Below are 14,479 nucleotides of genomic sequence, written 5' to 3'. Positions count from 1 at the left end.
AAGAGAAGCTGCTGGAAACGCAAAGCAAGGTTCACCACTTTGGGGCATCCTGGAAGGCAGCTGCTGGAGCCACCGGTCCAGAAACCTGCAGCCCCCAGAGAAAATTGTTCTGAAAACTTGCGCCGCGGGGCTTTGCACGGAGCAAAAGCTGCGTGTGCCCGTTCTCCCATCACGCTCCCTCCCCACGTCATTTGGAAATGAGAGCAAGTGCTGCTCCTCCCCAGCAGAAACAAAAACGTCCTCTAAGAGGCCAATGCCAGCCTTCTCCCTCTCCCAGCAGCCAGGGCATGGGGGAATCGACCTCTGGCAGGGAAACTACAGCCCAAGCCTCAGGCAGAGGAAGACCAGGCAGTGTTTTGGGGCGGACACCCACCGGTGCAGGCTCCCCATCCTGCTGGGACCTCTTCCCCAGCGTCTCTGACTGATGGGAGGATTGATGGCTGCAGTGCCTTATCCACTACTACCCCCAGCCTTTAAGAGAGCACAGAAAATCCCTTTAAGTCCCTCTCGCTCATATTGAAATGACACTAAAGCGGAACTAATGTGCTCCAGGTACTTATTCTTGGGCTTAGTCGCAGGAATCAGCAGCCCTCCGCCAGTCTGGCATCCCCCACTGGAAAGAGGTGATGGCAGCGGGAAAAGCATGCTCCCGTAGCAGGGGCTCCATGCTAGGAAGGGATGGGAAGGTGCTTTTATCTCCTGCAATGTCTGTTTCTGAACTTCAGACTGCATTTAAAACCAGCACCAAAGCCATGCTGCCCAAGCGAGGATGAGGCAGGAGAGGCAAGGGATTGAACAGCCGGAATCTCCGAGGGGACATAGAAAGCAGGTCCCCGGTGCAAGGGGTGATGGCAGAGCACTGGGGGACTCTCCAGGCTCTGCAAGCTTTATCTTGACCGCGATGCCCAGGACCAGTGAAAAACAGGATCGTCTGTCTCACCCCGCGCTGCCAGATTTCTGACCTCTGAAAGGAATGACAAGTCATTTCGCCAAGCCAGCAAAGGCAGCAATATAAATGTCTGAAGAAGCCGATGTGCATTGATTTTTGCCACCTGTAGAGCCACGATGTCATACCGTAACTGCAGATTAGCCAAACATACTCCCCCCTGCCCCAGATTCATTCTCCAGTCTATCACAGCCCACCTCGGTACATCTCAAAACAACAGCACCCAAAATGCCCAGCAGTTCAAAGCATTTGCCAATGGCTTGACAATTAAATTACCCACACCACCTCCCCATCCTGCAGCGTTGGGCTCATTAAAAATTCGCAGCATCCTTCCCATCAGAAAGAGCCCACCTCAGAGAGCAACTGATGTCCAGGAACCCGCCTCCCTCAAGGCACCAGATGACAACGGCATTAAGCCTTCGAAATTATTTTGGATGGAAACTTGTCTTACAGAGAAATAAAAAGCTGCAGAGTAAGACGCTATCTATGACCAGAGGGGTCAGGGTTTCATTATTGCATTAACCTTTCATGTCTTTAGATTCCACAAGAGTAAATTGGTAACAAGACGACATGAGCCCCAATGGGTAAAAACGCATCTTTCCTAACAAAAGTCAGGGGGAGGGGGAAGAACAGAGGTGGGAGCAGGAGAAAGAGGAAAAAACTGACAAATAAGCTATTACAGCTAATAATAACTTTGCAATGCTATTTTCTGCAGGAGCCTTCAAGTTGTGATGTTTCCCTTCACTCTAATTACACCTTCTAAAAGCAGGTTCCCTTCTCACTTTAACCACCCCGTGCGAAACTCCCGCAGGATTTGGATAAAAACGGAGAGGGAAAGAGTTCACACTTCACAAACAGCCTCTGCATATCCCAGGGGAGCGTCACCTGCATGAAACACATGGGATTACTCTTGCAAATAATAAACAGCCCCCAAAAAACCACTCTGGGAAAGGTGCAGGCTCCAAGGGTCGGCAAGGACCGCTCGACTTCCCTCTGCACCAGCTGCCATCCAGGGAGACTTGGCCAACATGACTTGCATTACAGCCCACGGCAGCAAAACCACAACTGAAATCAGTGCCGCAGCCAGGTTGAGCAGGGAGGGAAAACACCCAACCTCTGCAAGCCATGCAAAAATAAGAAGGCGAGGAAACGTTCCAATCCCGTGCTCCAAGGCAGAAAGCGGTTGGTACGGGGGCAGGAGGGCACAGTACCAAGCAGCCAGGCCAGTGCACTGGAATATTTCCCTTCCTCTAATGCAGGCAGCAGGTTTTGGCTCCATGGATTAACGGCTGAGCCCAGCTGGGCAAAGTCCTGGGCTGGTTTGGCTCAGGGGACATTCGAAGCCAAAGCAGATATTACTGCTTAATAGAATAAGAAGGGAAAGCTACAACCGCGTAAGCGCGGATCAAGAAACCTCTCCCAAGTTACTGGGGGCTTAAATGCACAGGCCTTTTCCTCTCCCGGCACGCAGAGATGTCAGAGCTAGCCCAGGCCTTGGACCAAACGGCCACGTCCCGAGGAAGCTGCAGCAGGGCACCAGCAAACCACAGATGCTTCGCGCCAGGTCTCTGCCAGCTCCTGCAGCTTAAGGACGCCTTGGTGGCAGCCCATCAAGTGTCACACGTCCTCCCGTTCGACCTGCGCGGCTGCCTTGCATCCATTTCTTTGCAATTTTGACCCAGAGGAACCTCATCTAGCGAGAGGGTGAAAGAGCCAACGCTCTACTTGGCACAGCGTTGGCGAGGCAAGCTGCCCCCACGCCAGGCACGCCTGCCTTATCTTGCTCAAGATAATATTTTCAATAAAACCCCCCTTGATTTGGCAAAGTCGGGCAGCTCACGCGACCGCGTCACCCTTCTCGTGCTCACGTTCTAAACTAGAGGCGCACCATTTTGGTTTAAGGCATCGCTGAAGAGCTGGAGGCATCGCTGTCAGAGGTCCTCCACCAGCGCTCCTCAACCAGCCAACGCGCGCCCCAGGGGACGGCGCTGGCCCCCCCGGGGCTAACGCACATCACGTCCCCCTGCAATCCCACGGAGCATCAGTGGTACCCGGCCCCGGTCCAGGGGCTCTCCTATCTGCTGACTGCTCGGGCTGCAGCGCGGCACCGCTCCGCCACGGGATCCCGGGACGTGGACGGTCCCACGGCACGAGCCTCCCCGAGCAAGTTTTAGCCCGAGTCCCCTCGCGTTCATCACAGCTGTGGAAAGAGCTAGTTTCCAGCTGTGACACAACTAACCTCTCCCCTGCCAGCCTCATCCTCTTCCCACACATGCCAGCCCTGCACAGCAAAGCGCTGTAACTAAACCATGGAAAAGCTGCTGAAATTATAGCCGTGCCTCTTCCCTGCCCTCCCGAGTCCAACATAATTCTCGCTGACGGTCATGAAAAACACATGTTGGGTTAAGATGGGATCTCAGCCTCGACACCCAGTCCCCATCTGCTTGCACAGGGACCGTAATCTTTTCAGCTGCTCAAAGTGCGCGCATCGTCGTCAAAAAAAACGCCGGCGACTTTGCCCCCCCCGGGGTGCAGCTCTGCTGTCCGCCCCCATCGCTCCCTCCCCACGGATGCAGCGCAGGGCTGCGCTCGCTGCCCCGCCACGACCCACCCTCCGAGCATCCGCACGGAGCCAGCGCTGGATCCAAACCTGGCATCTCCCCCCTCATCCTCCCCCGGCAAGCCATAGGGGACGAGGCCAACCCACATTTTGGGAGCCACCTGCTCGGCTCGTGGAGGTTGCAGCACCTTCGCCACAGCCCGACGCGGTCGTCCCCCCCCCCCCGCCGCACCAAGTGCCCGGATCAGGGGGTTCGTTTTCACTTTGCAAAAGGGAGCGAGGGGCAGGCACCCGAGTTTGCCCGGCAGGAATCAGGGAAACAGGGATGAGAGGGAGCGTGGGGAATAGCGTGGCAGCTCAGGAGAGAGAAAAGGCACAGGAGATGCCCAACTTTGAAGGGGAAAAAGCTCCGTGACCCCATCATTTACAGCCAGAGGCTGCCCGAGGGGACGGACTCTGACCAACCCCGAGGGGCTGCCATCAATCCCAGCCAGCCCTCACCGCAGGCGCCAGCGCCGCTCGGGTGGGCGCCCGGGGGGGTCCAGCCCTGCCGCGGGGGACGGGCACGGCTGTTTGAACCCCACTCGCCGGGAGCGCTTGGCAATTCCCTGCTGCAGAGCAACTCCCTGCCTGCCTGCATGTGTGCGTTCGTGCGCAATGTGCATGAAGTCCGGGTCCCCCGCACGCACACACCGCTCGGCTTTCCCACCCTGCGAGCCGATACCCTCCCATCACCTGGAGAAAAAGCTTTTTGCGCTACCTGGGATGAAGAGCAGGGCAGTTGTGGCCGTGAAGACGATCCAGCAGGCAGGATGGTACATCTTGGAGCTGCGGTAGACTAGCGGCTGATTTGCTTGCTGCTTGCTGCTGCCGCCGCTGCTTTCGTCTGCGTTGAATTCTGAGCAGGTTTAAATCCAATGTTTGCAGAGGGAGGGAGACTGAGTTAGTGAGCTAGAGAGAGAGAGAGAGAGAGAGAGAGAGACAGGAGCAGGCAGTCAGTGTCTCTGATTTTTTTCCTTGCACACGCACGCACACACACACGCACACAACTAGCAGAAGGAGCACCAGGCTCAGTGCGTGCACCGGGGAAAGCAAGACCTCCTACCAGGCACCCATTGGTTCGAGATGCTGACTGACACACGCACACTTGCTCTTCCGCGGGTCTCACGCTGCAACCAGGGAGTTAAATGCAGGCATCGACCTCCCGAGCATCCCTCCGAGCACCGGCTGGCAGCGGTACCCGGGATGGAGGGAGCAGCCCGGCACAGGGACGGACACCGTCCCACCGACTCCTCGCGCACCACCCTGGGCTTCAGCCCCTTGGCTCACCCCTGCCCCTCTGCGGGCTCTCCTCCCCTCCCCGGGAAGCCGGTGGCAGCTCTGCCTACTGCCAAGAGAGGCGAAGCAGCGAGCGATCCAAGCTTTTTAGCATGAGTGGGTGTTTTTCGCACAAAATCTCTGAAACCGAGAAGCATCTTCTCTGTGCATCCCAACCAGGGCCTTATTTTTTCCCTTCAGCGGGCTCACAGAGCCCCAAAAAGGACGCCAAGCCCAGAGTACCTGCTCCTGCAGACCCAATACCATCCTGTTCCCACTGAGGCCAAGGAGTGTTTCCTCAGGCTCTCCAATGCAATCCTCTCCTTCCAGGCTGCCACGGTTTCCCCCTGATCCCTGCTTTCCCCTATATCCCCCTTGGCCCGTTCCCACACCCTTGCCAAGCCCCGAGCATCCCCAGCGCAGGGCATCGGAACCGGCTTTCCGCCTCTCTGCCGGCTGCCCCTGCCACGTCCCCCCTCCCAAAGCCACCCCTAGATCAAAGCATTTGCCAGCTAGGGCTTGAGTTTGCTGCATTGCCCAAAAAAAAAAAAAAAAAAAAAAAAAAAGGTTGCAAAAATAAGTTTCAAAAAGAAATAAGCACTTATTTTTGACATTTTCCAAACAAAATGTTTCTTATTTCACCTTCATTGCAGCTTTGTTAAGAAGAAATTGTAAGCATTTTTTAATGCTTAAAGACAAACTCAAATGCTTAGTTTTGCTCAAAACGATCTCTTTCCCCACTAACTCAGGGCTAAAGGTCTCTTTTTGTGTTCCAGGCCAGCCCAAGTGTACTTTTAGGCCAATACTTTCAACTTCCAGCTATCAACCCACCACAGCTTTTTGGCACCAGTGGTCATAAACTCCTCCACCCCCCGTCCCAGGGTTTTACCCTGCTCCTCGCTTTAAGTCTCCGCGCTCATCCGCCTGGGCATCCTCTCACCCACCCTGGTTCCCCAAGACACACCAGTTCCCTGGACTATTCTCCCTCAAGACCCCTTTTTGCATTAAACTCATCACCTCAGGGAGTTTCTGGAAGAGAAACTCTCCACATCGGGCATGCACGATTCCTGGAAGGATGATGCATCCACGAACACCCGGCTGCAAACATTCATTCGCCCAGGTTGCCTCAGAGCCAGAGCTGGAGCCCTCCAGCTCCTCTCTGCCACCAAACACCTTGCGTCCAGACACAGAACCCCAATAATTTCCTCCCCTGCTGTCTTTCTTCCCCAGGTTTCTCCCACTGACTTGTTGCAGCTCGACACAGACTCATCGCAGAGACGGCAAACGCATCCTCCTCCATGCAGAAACCTCTTATCTCACATTATTTTCATACAAAGCGGCACCGGGAGGAGCAAAAACGGTGCTTTCGGTGCACAAAGCTGTATCCTTCGTTCTCTCGAGGGGGTACCCTCACCCAGCGAGGGATGGGAGCTGAGCATGCACCACCGGGACAGACTTTCTCTGGCTTTTAGCCGCTAATCTCTATTCATTTTCTATTCTGCATGAATAAATCACAAGTTTTTTAAAGCTTTTAACTCAGCCATATTCCCACATTATCTGCTGATGGCATCCCATCTCCCGCATCCTTAAGAACACGCTGAAGAAAACGTGCCCAGGGACTTTTTTCTTTTAATAGGAGTAAAGTTACGTTGTTCGCAATAACCTTGACCTCTGAAAGAGCTAAATCATCGCACTGAGTAAAAAACAACAAGCCTAGTGTCTCACTCAGCTTAAAATGAGGATGGCGATATTTCTGTCCTGAACTTCCCTTTACCTGACACCCAAACAGCCGACTTCACTCAAATTTATCCTTTGCTTCACGAGCGTTTTGGGAAACAAGCTGCAAGGAGGCATTTGGGATTTCCCAGGGCTGCAAGGCACGTGCCCGCGTCCTACGTGGACAGCCCAGGACAGGGACATCTGTCCCCGGAGGGGACCGTGCTGCTTCGGGATGCAGCTCCCAGCCAGCGAGCTGAACCCTCTGGCTGCAGTTCGCTCTCCAAAACCCACACGGTGAGCTCTGAATCCACCCAAGGCAAAAAGAAAAATTGTTATCCTCAAGGAACTAAAGGAAATGAACAAAGAAATCATTTCTAATTAACAGAAATGTTTGATGGGCTCAGAACAAACATGTTGCTCTGCTTTCAAAATCTGAGTTGAAAAGCTATATTTGGGCAAATTTCAAAACAACACATTCTTACTTTTTTTCCTCCCACCACACTTCTCCTGTATGCTTTTTTTTTTTCCCCCCACCTGGCAACAACTATGAACCAAATCCAGCACACGCTTAGCCGCTTTCCTTGCATCTATTTTGGCCAATTAGGCTGGCACCCGAATTGCCGAGCGCCGTTCTAAGAGTGACCTTGGACCAGACCTTTAGTGCATCGACGCCTTTGCTGTCCCACCTGCAAAATGGGAACAAATGTGCTTGGTCAGGCAAACAAATCTATCGCTGCTCACTAGCTCTCCTGGACTGAACAGGGCACAGGCCTGTTTCATTTGTTTGATTTCCAAGACACACAAAAAAAAAAAAAAAAAAGAGATGTATAAATATGTATTTAGCTGGTGGAGCTTTTCTGGGATATTTGGGGTTGTTTGTTTTTTGATATCAAGCAGAGAATCTAAAATGCATATTTAAATTTGACAGGCAGCACCCGATCTGTGAGGAGACATTATGGTCTGCTGGGCACATTTAAACATTATTTTAGCGTGTATTTTCAGAGGGTTTTTTTCCCCCAAGCTGCCTCAATGCATATTCACATCTGGGACCAGTCTCGTCTCTGTGGTAAATAACACTTGAGTTTTCAATAAAGCAGATTGCCTCACCCTCTCCTTACACGGTCAGGGACAGGAGGGGTGCGGAGCATCCCAAAAGCGGGAGCGCAGGGTGCCCTGCCTCCATCCAAAGATGCTCCACCACCACCACCACCACCACCACGTCCAGCCACGCAGCCCCAGGACCCAGGCACCAAAGCAGCTTCCACCAGGTTGATCCCTGCCACAGAACGTGACCCGGGCCGCTCGTCAGAGCGAGCCAAAGCCGAGTCCTGCACGAGCGGAGGATGGCACGAGTCCGCCGCCATCTGCCCGCTCTCCATCCCAACCCCAGCCTCACCGCCCCAGTTACCCACAGCCTTTGCACCAGTCTCCGCGGATCCCCCCTTCCCAGCTCCCTTACTGGGTTTCTGCTGCCCTCGGGGATGCGAGCTGCTGGGGGTGCGCTGTGAGGAAGGGATGCAGAAGGCTCAGGGGAAATAGAAAGCATCCAAAAAACCAGCATGCCTGTGGGCTTCACCTCCCCTGCCAGCAATGCCCGGCACAGCTCCCCCCTCCCTCCTTCCTGTCCCCTCCGGCCCCCCCTCCTCTCCCTGTGTGTGTTTGTGTCTCTGCCTGAATGAAAGGCTACCCTTTTCTCCTTGACATCTTGTTAGAATGTGAATACAACATCTATTGATTTGCATTTCATGCAAGGAAAGAGGGGGAATAAAAAAAAAAAAAAAGCAGCTTTTTTTTTTTTCCCCTTAAAAAAAAAAAAAAAAAAAGGAAAAAAGAAAAGCCTCTCTGAACTCTGAGCTACTACAGGAATAAACAGAAGATGCAGGCAAAAGCAGCCTGAGCTGCCTGCCCCCAGCACCCCGGCAGGGCTCTGCACCCCCGGCTCTGCCCGTTCAGCTCAGACCTGCTACTGAAGCATCGTTCACTCCCGACTCCTGCGCAGGCCACGGACAGCACGAGGACCTGCCTGGCCATCTTGCAGACCATAGGAACTTCAGCAATCATCCCCAGGTACCTGGACATCATCAGGCAGATCTATGGCCCTCCGCAAATACTTCTTCATCCCTACAGCCCTTGCCAAGGGCAAAAACGGCGAGTTACCCGCGGCTGGGCGAGCACCTCGCGCCCAGCTCCGTGGTGAAGGCAAAGGAGAACAATTAAGCTGGGCAAGGCGACTAAATTAGCAGCAAAAGCAAAGGGAGAAGCAGGCTGGTGCTCGGGAGGAGACGCAGCGAGCAGCGCTGCTCATCTTTTGACGCTCCTGAGGTTTGCATTAACCTGCAGGCATGCTCCTTCCACGCAGGTCCCCAGCCATCACGCTCCTTCCACGCAGGTCCCAGCCACGGTGACATGGACACCAACCGTGTCCTGCTAGCCCTGCCCGGGGGAGAGCATCCCGCTCCTCAAAACCAGAGCGAGCAAACCCAGCAAGCAGGGATGCTCCGGGGAGAGAAACCCCACGCCACAGCGCCAGGAGAGAGGTACCGGCACGAGCGGGTGAAGGCAAACGGCTCTCCCTCAACTACCGCAACGGGGTGCTGGGTGGATTAATTAGTGTTTGTAAAGCACTTTTTGAAGATAAAGGCGGCCGCAGGAGTGCTCATAACCGGGAGCGAGATGGAGAGGGGATTGGGGAACCCAGTTACGGCGGGGTTTCTTATCTGGTGTGCAAGCTGCAGCCCTGGCTGGGCGAACGCCAAGCAGGTTCAGATGAAAGGTAGAATGGGAAAATCTCCGCAGCGTGGAAAAAAAAAAAAAAAAAAAAAAAAAAGAAGAAGAAACAAACACGTGCTGCTTGGGAAAAATGAGCGAGAGAGAGATGAAAAGATGGGATCTAAGTCTCTAAAAGCTGGAGAGACCTGCTATTGATTCTGGCTTGGGAAGAAGGGGCCTGAACAAGAGCTGGTGTGTTGCTAAGTGCACTTATCTCCTCTTGTTATATGGCAGAACGGGGCCAGATGGACAGGGTACTAATTCCCGTCAAGAATCATTACCAGCCGCGTGCTGGATGAGGTACCTCCAAAGATGTGCTACGAGCAGCGGTGAACACGGCAGCACCGCGAGGCCGGGAACCCCACAACGTCCCTGGGCAACCTTTTCCAATGCTTGACCACTCTCACCGTAAAAAAAGCTTTTTCCTCTGTTTAAAGAGAATTTCTTGTACTTGAATTTGTGCCCGTTGCCTCTTGCCCTCTCTGGGCACCCCTGAGAAGAGCCTGGCCCCCGTGCATGCGTGCTCCCGTCCATCTCCCCAAAAACCCAGCCGCCAGAGCATCCCAGCTCCTGAGGGAAATCCTTGTGGAAGGAGGATGGTGGGAAAAGCCAGCAAGGGAGTTTGCTCCCCTCCTCAGCCGTCAGGAGGTTGGGCCCGCTCCAGAGAGCGGTGAAACGCAAGATACCCTCATGCAAATCTTTGATCATAGTAATTATCCATTGTTTTCGTGTACAAAACATTATCTCCATGCAGACATCAAGCTCCTTCTGTACCACCCACCATCTCCACACACCCTATCGCTCCGGGCTCCCTCGTCCGATCAGCTCTGAACACACACTCACCAGCACCAGGGCAGGATTCTCTTCTCCCATTGACGGGTCAAGAAAGTAGACTTTTGTTTGCCTAGCTTTGATCAAAATGACTGATTGTCAGGGAAAGAACAGGAGAAAAGAAAACAGGGCAGCAACGATGCATCCTGATCCATAAGCAAGAGACGGTTCAAGGATAATTCAGGCATCGCTCACTGGCTGTGTGTGCTTCAGGGGGCTGGGTTTTCTTGTTTTCTCTTTCTTTCCTTTTTTTTAAAAAAAGAATGAGAGAGAAAGAAAACATTTTTTCTAAGCTTTGCTCCCTTTCATTTTTCTCCGAGTTCAATGGCTTTCCTCGTCAAGCCTCTGTAGCTCAGGTAAGAACAGAGGGCTCCAGATTAAAGAGAAACACAGCAACAAGCAGAAAGCCATCAAGATAACAGAGAGGACAAAGTCAGGAAAGACAAAGAAGGGAAGTCTGCTTTCTGCAAGATTCCCACTTTTGGCTTTTATGTAGCTTACTCCAGAAATGGGGACCAAGCTGCACATTTCAGACTCTGATCCCAACTCTCTCGGCTTGGACATGGGGATACAGGGCAACGAACTGCATCAGGAGCCCTCGTCCCAGCAGCAGGGCTCAGCGTGTCCAGGGCTCTCACAGACATTTAATATACCCTGGATTTTTATAGATCTCTAGGTGGGTGGACAGACAGACAGCACGCTAGACTGACAGCTCTAAATACCTCTCTGCACGAGCGTGGGTAGTAACCAAGCGTAGTGCCTCCTGCCAGAGCATCACACGTGCCGGCGAAAAACCCAGCCGTGCAGCTCACCCCAGCCCTCGCTCCTCTACCAAGGCACCCAAGCGAGACATGGTTTTGGGAAGAGGGCTTGGTTTCATCACTCCCAATCCCAACGAGAGCCCACCAGCCGCTCCCTGCGGCATCACCCACCGTGGCAAGGCTCCTGCAGCCCTCACGAGCCGCAGAGCTGCCTCTCCTTGCTAGGCTGCCAGGTGTCCAAGCCCAACGCTTCTCCTTGGGACCAAAACCAACCTGCAAGTTGGGAGGGGATTTGCCCAGAGCCATCCCCCGCCATTGCAAAGCCAGGCATCCCGCAGACCGAGGGCTTGGCAGGGTCCACATCTCCTTTCCAAACGACTCCGGCAATGACATACGCCCAGGGTCCCGTCAGGCTCTGCTAGGAAACCTTCCCTGCTGTCTTGTTTATAGATCTATTCTTAGCTCAACTTTGACTCGTTGCAGAAACAGCAAGGAGCCTTTCATCCTGTGACCCCGAAGCACCTTAAAGAATATGAGCTGAGCCTCGCGGAGAGGAAATATTGTCCTCTCTGTTAGACAGAGGGGTCGACCAACGTATGAGGCCAGGAAGGCAGGCAGCAGGCAGGCAAGCAGAGCAAGGAACAGCAAATACGGAGGAGTGGCTTTAGCTGTGCACAAGGTGAAAGGCAGCCCATAGACAGCATGGGCAAGATGAATGCACGAGGTGCATCAGAAATTGGATGAACCGGGGGGCTCAAAGGGCCGAGGGCAGCGGCTCAAAGTCCGGCTGGAGACCCACCACTTGTGCTGCAGCCCAGGGTTTGAGAGAGGTGGTCCTTCCCCTCAACGAGGAACCTCCTCCGGGAGCATTCTAGCGGTCTGTCTGCTCCAGGTAGCACCCATGAACCCACTGCCTTCTGCTTAAGGCACAGGCAGGTGGGATATATGTGATCGAGACCCCGTTTTCAACCAGGAGCCGCAGAGGGGAGGCTGGGCGATCCCTTACTCTGTGCAAATAGCCCCGTCCTTGGGATGCTCCCAGGGCAAGGGACCTCCTGGAGGTTGCGAAGAAGCTGCCAAACCACCGCGTTCTCACTCTGCTCCTGGATGAAAACCACTTTGTTCCCTTTTTTTATTTTTTTTTTAAATCACGTTGAAATGGTGATCGCCCAGCTGCAGGGGCAGTCCTGCCCCAGGAGCACAATGAAGACATCTCCATTAAAGACGGGAGATGCTCATTGCCGCGTCGCACCCCTAACTCGGGGAGGGAGAGCAGGTGCCGTGAGAGGGGGCACCGCATCCTCACACAGCACAGAAAGGATTTTCCATATGCTGCCTGATCAGTTATACGTTTCTTAAAATGCTATTGCACAGATATTTCAGAGGCATCATGTAGTACCATCTGTTATGTTATATATTGCACCGAGCCCGGCCAATTTTGAGATACTGTAATTTTATCTCCTCCATTTCATATGCGGCACAGGCATTTTGCAAGGCGAGTTGATGGGGAACGGGAATTTGCAGAGGGATGGGGCGCAGGTAAACCAAAAGGCAAGGCCCAAAAACGAGCGGCAATGGCAGCTCCCGCCCATCCCAGACACCGGAGGGGAGTTTTGGGGCTGCACCCGGACATTTTCGGTCAACCACCTCGCAGCAACGCCCACATCGCCCAGGGCAGCGCGTGCCCCTCTCCATCTCTCCCGCTGCATCGCTGCCTCCGACAGCAACGCCGCGGGGTGGAGAGACGCCTCCGGCATCTCACAGATGTCCTTTTCCCTGCTTCCCCCAGCTCTTCCAGGCAGCACCACCGTCCCCCGTCCCCCCCCCGTTCCCTCTTGCACCGACGAGTCCCGCCGCAGCACATCACGCCGCGCAAATCCCAACATCCACTCGGCAAGGGATGCTGCAGGAGGACAGCTCCACGCCAGGGTTATCCCCTCCGTTATTAGCTTTTTCCAGGGAGCAGCGGCAGCAAGAGGAGCTGCCGGCGGAGCCAATTATTCTGCATCTCGGCCCCATTCGAGAGCCCATCAGCAAAAAAACCGTCTCTGCCTTGCAGGGTGAGCAGCGACAGGCCCTGACAAGCATCATTAAGGTGAAACCCTCCACCCAAGTTATCTGCATGGGTAACTCCATGCTGTAAGAGCAGGGGAAAGGCTGGAGGCCAAAAAAAACCCCCTGAAGTTATTGCAAAAAATTAACTGAGCAGGTGTGCAGGACAGAGAGGGGGAAGGCCTGTCCCCTAAGATAAAAAGTTGCAAACTTTTGATTACTAAAGTGAGTGCTCCCAACTCATCAGCCCGACACCGTCTCCACTTTTATCAACTCTGTCACAAGCACCAGCAAAGTTTGGTGGCACTCCGCTCAATTTCATTAGGAAAAGAGACATTTAAAGAGCAGAAACCTTCAGATTTCCTGTGTTTTGCTGGCTCCCTCCTCTGGCACTCGGAAATATTTTTATTTTGTAATGGGTTTGGCCATGAAGTAAACGGAAATACGTCCGGCATTCTCCTTGGACCTGCTCTTCAAGACAAGCAAGCCTTGCTCTGACTCATGCGCTGTCAGAGAATCTGCTTTTAAAAGCTCTTTTTTTTTTTTTTTTTTTAACATTCTTGCTACAGTAATTAAAAGGAAAAGGAGAATTCACCAAAAATATTACCCTCGCTACTGCCTAATACTAAAAAAGTAGTTAAATACACTTTAAGAAAAGCAATGCCAAGCAGAGTTAGCAGCACCTGAGCACATCCACAGCACATTGCTTACAATGACCGGAGAAGAAGATGCAAGAACCTCACAGCTAATTCCTTGGGTGTTTCCTACCCAGAAAGAGTTGCTCCCTGACCACCATTAATAAGACATCACCTGAGGTCTGGAAGCCCCGGGGCTTATTTTTCCCCGAAGGCAGAGGCACCCCCGCAGGGCCATGGCAAGCACAAGAGGCTGCGGTGCCGCTTCCCATCCCTCCTGCGCAGCCCGTGGCCATGCAGCAAACAGAGGAGTTTGCAGTGGGGTTAGATTTTGTGACTTTTTTTGGTTTTAAATAAAGATATGACCATCTCCTACGGAGGTCTGGCACCGCCTTCACACCGGTTTTGGTGCCAGGCATAGATCCCTGCTTTCAGTTGCATTTTATTTTTTTCTTAGTTCATTACTAAGCATTAATACCTCAGGTTTGTGTGCATCTAATATTCTTCCCAGCACTTCACTTTTTCCTTTGAAAGGGATATTTCAAGGGCTTTTTAAACATTATTTCGTTATTGCTCACAAAACACTTCTGATGGAAAACAGCATTTCCATTCTGTTTTAAAACTTGTAAACAACCTTTCCCCCTTATAAAGAAACAAAGTATGTTTACCCATCCACCAAATACTAGCAAGCAGAGAGCTACAGGGAGCCTGTTAACTCCGGGAGCTCAGGGTGGTAGGTGTTCAAAAATAATAAATAGTAATGCTCGCTCCTCCATCTTTCCTCTAAAGTTTCAAGGACTCTTGACGCCACCGCCCAACTCAAGCATGCAAAAAGAGCCAGCCAGCCTCACAACACCGTGCTGTCGAGCCTGCCAGTTCTCTCTGCAGT

At 53.0% G+C, this 14,479-nt stretch overlaps 1 protein-coding gene across 2 annotated transcripts in view; it reads right to left on the bottom strand.

Moving 5' to 3' along the window:
- The window catches only part of OPCML (opioid binding protein/cell adhesion molecule like), a 345,511-nt gene that overhangs the window by 287,472 nt on the left and 43,560 nt on the right, over window positions 1–14,479 (bottom strand). Inside the window, exons 1-2 of one of the 2 annotated variants that reach the window (XM_049801179.1) lie at window positions 4,612–4,724; window positions 4,267–4,457 (exon numbers count right to left, since the gene is read on the bottom strand). In XM_049801179.1, coding sequence (XP_049657136.1) covers window positions 4,267–4,327 — 61 coding nt within the window. In that variant the 5' untranslated portion in view covers window positions 4,328–4,457; window positions 4,612–4,724. Of the gene's footprint in view, window positions 1–4,266; window positions 4,458–4,611; window positions 4,725–14,479 lie in introns of those variants that run through there. The other variant, XM_049801178.1, reaches the window with a different exon arrangement.

Source organism: Accipiter gentilis, chromosome 5, assembly GCF_929443795.1.
Source record: "Accipiter gentilis chromosome 5, bAccGen1.1, whole genome shotgun sequence".
NCBI lineage: Eukaryota > Metazoa > Chordata > Aves > Accipitriformes > Accipitridae > Astur > Astur gentilis.
The sequence above is the reverse complement of the archived record's forward strand: the minus strand, read 5'-3'. Positions and strand labels throughout refer to the sequence as shown.